The 6,000-nt window shown below is 36.6% G+C and overlaps 1 protein-coding gene across 1 annotated transcript in view; it reads right to left on the minus strand.

Moving 5' to 3' along the window:
* Positions 1-5,158, minus strand: part of LOC145671083 (putative ATP-dependent RNA helicase DDX43) — a 123,553-nt gene extending 118,395 nt beyond the window's left edge. Inside the window, exon 1 of the mRNA XM_081739826.1 lies at positions 4,982-5,158. Coding sequence (XP_081595952.1) covers positions 4,982-5,000 — 19 coding nt within the window. The 5' untranslated portion in view covers positions 5,001-5,158. The remainder of the gene's footprint in view (positions 1-4,981) is intronic.
* Between the last annotated feature and the right edge of the window lie 842 nt (positions 5,159-6,000).

The raw sequence follows: 6,000 nt of genomic DNA on the forward strand, positions 1-6,000 counted from the left end.
TTGGATGGGAAACACTATTGCATCCGTCATACTTCCCAGACATTGCACCGTCCGATTATCGCCTGTTCCATTCCTTATACAATCACCTTAGAGGACACCAGTTTAAATCCCTAGTAGAAGTGCACAATGCACTTGATACCTTCGCTTTACGGCACACCAAGTTCTATCGCGATGGAATCCGTGGCCTTCCAGAACGTTGGCAGAAGGTCGTCGATGCTGATGTGGACTATTTTTTGATGTTCCAGGTACGTCTTAGGTGATATATAGATGTTCGAAGGCGTGGGTGAAAAGAGACAGAACTTTCGTTGTTACCTTTATATTTCATCACGAAATTCACTCACAGTGTCTTGTAGCTGTTTCTTAGAGTAAACGTTTGCATTCAAGGACGATTCACTTTAAGTGAACGTTCACTTTAAGCGGACATCTCCCTCACAGGCAGTGGCGAAGCGTGTCATGAAGAATTGGGTAGACAACACCAGACACACATACACACAGACCTCTGTTTCTCTCTCTTTATATATATATATATATATATATATATATATATATATATATATATATATATAATTGTGTGTGTGTCCCCTATGATCATTCTTACAGAGGGTATGCGAAAATGATGCCCTTCATTTTCAAAAATGTGGTGTCATTCGGAAAATTTAGACTTCGGTAGAATAACATACTACATGAATAAAATCAACTAATTATGAAATTTAATAATTTATACTCAAAGAAAAATAGTAAATAGATATATACCCTACTGTAGCAAACAATAATGGAAACGCAAAACATAAAGGTATGAATTATCAGGGATCATCAGCGACGGCCTTTACATAGAGTGACCCGGGCAACTGCCTGGGGTACCATACTTCAGAGTACTGCCCTTGATCATAGAGGACACATAGGCCTATATGGTCAAATGCGTCATCCAATGAAATTACGAAGTTTACGAAGTCCTAATCAATTCGATCACAGTTTGTAAGTAGTCCTTCTGCAGGACACCAGAAAGTGCAGCATGGATAAAAGTATTCCCATTATTCCCTCCATCAGCGTGGGATCTGCGACTAGACAAACTGTCTAGGGCCGCTGAGCTCAGAAGGGCCGCAAAATCAACCTTTAGAACAATCTCATTTTCCAGTATCCATATTCCAGTATTTTCCACAGTGAATAGCGTATCAGGTAGTGCAGTGACGGGCGAAGGGGGGCATTCGACCATAAGTTGCCTAGGTCGCAAAATACCTAAATCCACCATTGCCATGGTTGCCCGAAGGGGAGGGCAGGGTGGGGCTCGGGCCCCCCTCTGGCTTACAAAAATGTATACGTAATGTAGCGAACCAGTATATTAAATACCAGAAATGCCAGACGTAATATAGCAACCATGGAGATGAGCGCCCCTCCCTAGAAAATTTTCTTCGGGCGCCTCTGACCATTTCCCTCCATCTACGTATATATTTAGTGTATTAGTGAGTCCCGTTGTCCTTCAATTTGTCCTGTAATATCCTTGTAGGTAAATTAATAGAGTTGCAAAATTCAAATTGTATTTTCTGAGCAGCCTTACGCAAGCGATAATTTCTGCAGGGCATAGTGACGTAAAACTAAAACATTAAGGTTATTTCCCAATACTTGTTCAACTTGCTTTGGTGTGGAGGCAATTAATGGGAAAAGAATGTCCTTTACAAGCATCAAAGTTCGCTGAAAGTAATTATATTATAAGCTATTAAAATCCATTCAGTGACTTGCACACAAGTGAGAATAATTTCTTTAACTGTAACCCAACATTTTCGAAACAGCTCTTCCCGCTGGTATTGTGGCTAATGCCATTAATGTACATAGTTCTGGGTTCGATTCCTATTCGGAGAGCATTGAAAATTCTAACGCATTACGGTGGTTCCAATTCCACCGTAATCTGTAACTCCACGCCTTATATAAACTTGTTGCTAAAAAGGAACGCTAAATTTCATAGAAATTTTCGTAGCATTATCCGTTAGGAATTCCATAAAATAGTGTAAGTAAACACACAACCAGAGAGAGAGAGAGAACGCCGTAATCACCTCACTTCTACTTGTCACTCTCACGAAGGCGAAATACACAATAGTGGTAGAGTTGCCAACGCAACATCTGAACTTGAAACCTTGAAAAGACGGAGAGGCCAGCGTCTTCTGGAAGGTTCTAAAGGAGAGTATTTATTTGGCCCTTTAATCGCGCACAGCTCGTAGGCCGTACTCCTACGCTTCTATAAATTGATGCAAGGAATATGGAAATAACACAGGGATAATGTTCACGGTTCCGCGAGACGATCAAAGATCTGTCTCTGAGTATAAGGATCTACAGTATTTTCAACTTGAAATAAAAAAGGAAAATAAATTATACGAAATCTTAAGATAGGAAACACCTAAACTTAATGCACATGACATTCTAACGGGTAGACGTAGTCTCCCGTCAAGCATACCCACTGCTCACAGGTACATACCTAACTACGCGTTCGGGCGAACGTTATAAAAACCATATTTGCAAAAAAATTCAAACTAACTTGTTTTAGGTATTCAGTAAAAGCGAGAATGGTATATAATCAAGTCAGGGCAGAAACGCAGGAAGGGTACACTTCTGCGAGCATCAGCAGTGAGCAGGCGCGTCAGCGACAGAGAGTATGTGTAAAAACAATTATAGTGCAAAGAAAAAAACACTTGGCGCATGCAATTACATAGGTTAGAACGCTTACAATGATTTCACACTTGTAACTGTACTTGTTAACATAAAATGTACTTTTCCTACATTGTGCACAAATACTCCGCAGATGAAAATCAGTATGTTACACAGTTGCCTTTGATTTGCACTAATTTACTTTAACCCTAGTATAGCCCTTGTAATGATTTCACATGCAATAGCTACCGGTACTGGTATTCTACATTCTAAAAAAATCTCCTGATAGTGGAATTTAATATCCTACACAATCCTCTTTTACATGCACTCATTTATTTTAACCGTAAAATCACCATTTTTATGAGGGACTGTTCTTAATGGGTTTATATATATATCTATATATCTATATATATATATATATATATATATATATATATATATATATATATATATATATATATATATATATATATATATATATATATATTTACAGGAAATCATTGAGGGTGTGAAGTGAAAATATTTTATTTAGACTGTTATGACATCATAAATGTCTAATTATCACTACTTTTGGAACACCCCTCTAAAGGAATAGTCGTTTTTCCTCCACAGTGATCAACGTTAAAACCAGAAATTGTTTATTTTGGCAGTAGTCCTGTATCGCCGGACCAATTTGAAAATCGAAAAAAGTACGAAACTGTAGTGCATTCGGTTATATTTGGTTGGATTACATTAAGTTACGTTAGATTACGTTACATTAGGCGTACAGTATTACTATACAGATCCATAATAATAATAATAATAATAATAATAATAATAATAATAATAATAATAATAATAATAATAATAATAATAATAATAATATAGTAGTAGTAGTAGTAGTAGTAGTAGTAGTAGTAGTAGTGGTAGTAGTAGTAGGAGGAGGGGAGGAACGCGTTAGAAGCCCCGCAGGAGTTGGTTAGATTCTGTTCTCGATATGAAATGGACAAATCAAAGACTTACCCCAAATTTTTCTGCACATTTTACAATCTATGGATCCGTATAGTAAAACAAATGTACCTCTCCGCGAAATAGTTCATCCGACTCTACATACAGTACCGCTTACAACATCACAACCAACCACCAAATAGCTTACAACCACTTTCTTAACTTTTGCTATTCTCCTTACCTGACTTTCACTCATTCTTCCTCATAAACTTAAATAAATCGACCCGGTAAATTTCATAAAATCGGTCCGGTGATATAGCAGTTAACCCTTTTATTAGTTTTTTATATTACAAATGTCTCATTATCACTGCTTTTGGAACACCCCTCGTATTGCCGTTTTTCCTCTAGTGATCAACATTAAAACCGGAAATTGTTGATTTCTACCACTATGTTTGCATACGACCTCCATCAACAAACTCGTATTTCTAACTTTTGATCCTCTATATCCTGGGCAAAATTGCTGATACATCAATTAGTTCTTCAGATTTTTTTTTTCTCAGACATTTTTCTTCTCCCCAACAAACGAACACTTGAATAGACAGGATAAATATATAAAGAAGTTTCCATTGATAACCCAAAATCCCTAGAAATAAGTGCCTACTATCATTAACGCACGAAGTAAAATGCCAGTAGGCCTAGGTAAACGGTTCCGGCGAGAAGTAGCCATTAAAAACGTAACAAAGAAATTTCAAAATCCAAATCATATTGTGCAGGTTCCTCACATGTTATCCTGACTTTCGAATCACTTGCAAATGTGCGATAGTAAAATGTAACTTAAAACATTAATACACCCTTTCCGTCAGCAATAAAATAATGAGTGAGTAATAAATGTATTACTGCTCAGTGTTACAATGCATATAACAATAATTAATACACATTATAAGAGAAGTAGTTTGTTAGTTCAGTTTATACTCATGATGTGCTATTTTGAGAAAGCAGTAACTATCCAATGAATACAACAGGACTGTCAAATAGACCCACTAATGGATATGACTATTAACATATGTCATATGATCTTGTATAAATTTATTGTTACCAAGTGAATTTCCGAATAAATGTGCAGATATTTAGTTCATAATGCAGATTATCGCTGCTTTTATAAGTAATGGCCTATTGTTTTGTATAGTCTCAATGGCAAATTGACTTACACAGCCTTTCTTTATATAAATTTTAAAAACTTCTACATGTTTTCGCATCGTTACTGGTACACTAAGGTAGAAATAATGGGTGATATGAGTTCTAAATTACTATATTACGTATTCAACGTTCAAGTACCTACAAATAGGATCTAATCACTACCAAACATTTTAAAGCTACATTCGACTACCAAAAAAACATTCAATAGTTTCTCACTTACCAGAATTTCTCTGCACCATAAACAGAAATTTTAACGCTATTGGAAATAAAAAATAGTCTCAATTATTCCAATGCATGAGCTCAAATATTACTTGTTTTCAAAATAAAAATATTTTTTTGTGCATGAGAAATGGAAATACACAATTGTTGAATGTAGATCTTGGCTCGGATACAGAATCAATGTTACCAGATTCCACAAGAAAAACATTAAATACCTACACTTGAAAAAAGCCTATTCCGAAACAATACAAGCATTTCAGAAAAAAAGTTATACGACTATATGCATAGATCTTCTACAGGCTACTTGTGTGCCCGTAAAGGTATGAGTTGCTTTCAAGCGACAAATACTGAATTCTGTAAGACATACCGTCACAGGAGAGTAGATGCTAAATACCTTTAACAAATCCATGTTTATACATGGCAATTGAGGAACAGCTGTGTACGTAAAAAGATTTTATTTCTTATGTAGAAATAATTTCTAACTTGACAATACCGAAAGTTTTGTTATCTTTTTCCTACCTTTTGTTTTTAAAATGAGGTGTCTTCAAGGAAGTTCATCTAGTTTATATTTTGATGTGCCATATTGAATTGTTTCTTTCGGATGTATGTATGTGTGTTCTTAGGAGTTAGGAATTAGATTTCTGGGCTGTCGGCATCGTAGGCCATTTACCCCGTCACGTATATGGGGGATGACGTCCCTCAACGAGCACACTTTCCGATAAAAGAGAAGGAAGGAAGCGACCTGGACCATTATGTTAAGTACCATCCCGGCATTTGTCTGGTGTGAATGAGAGAAACCCAGGAAAACCTCACTCAAGATGGCTGGCCTGAAAAAGCTGTTACACTTTTTCGACCTAGTGTCTCCACCGGGAACCGAACATGGGACACTCACACCAAAGGTGAGAGCGTTAGCGACTACGCTTGTGTCTTCTTGTCTTAATTCATATAAATGTCGTTTTTGAGCATGAGCGGATTTATGGGTTGTCTGCTGTAGGGGCAATTCTTCCGGGAGTCTAGAAT

Source organism: Thermobia domestica, chromosome 15, assembly GCF_964235325.1.
Source record: "Thermobia domestica chromosome 15, izTheDome1.hap1.1, whole genome shotgun sequence".
Lineage (NCBI taxonomy): Eukaryota > Metazoa > Arthropoda > Insecta > Zygentoma > Lepismatidae > Thermobia > Thermobia domestica.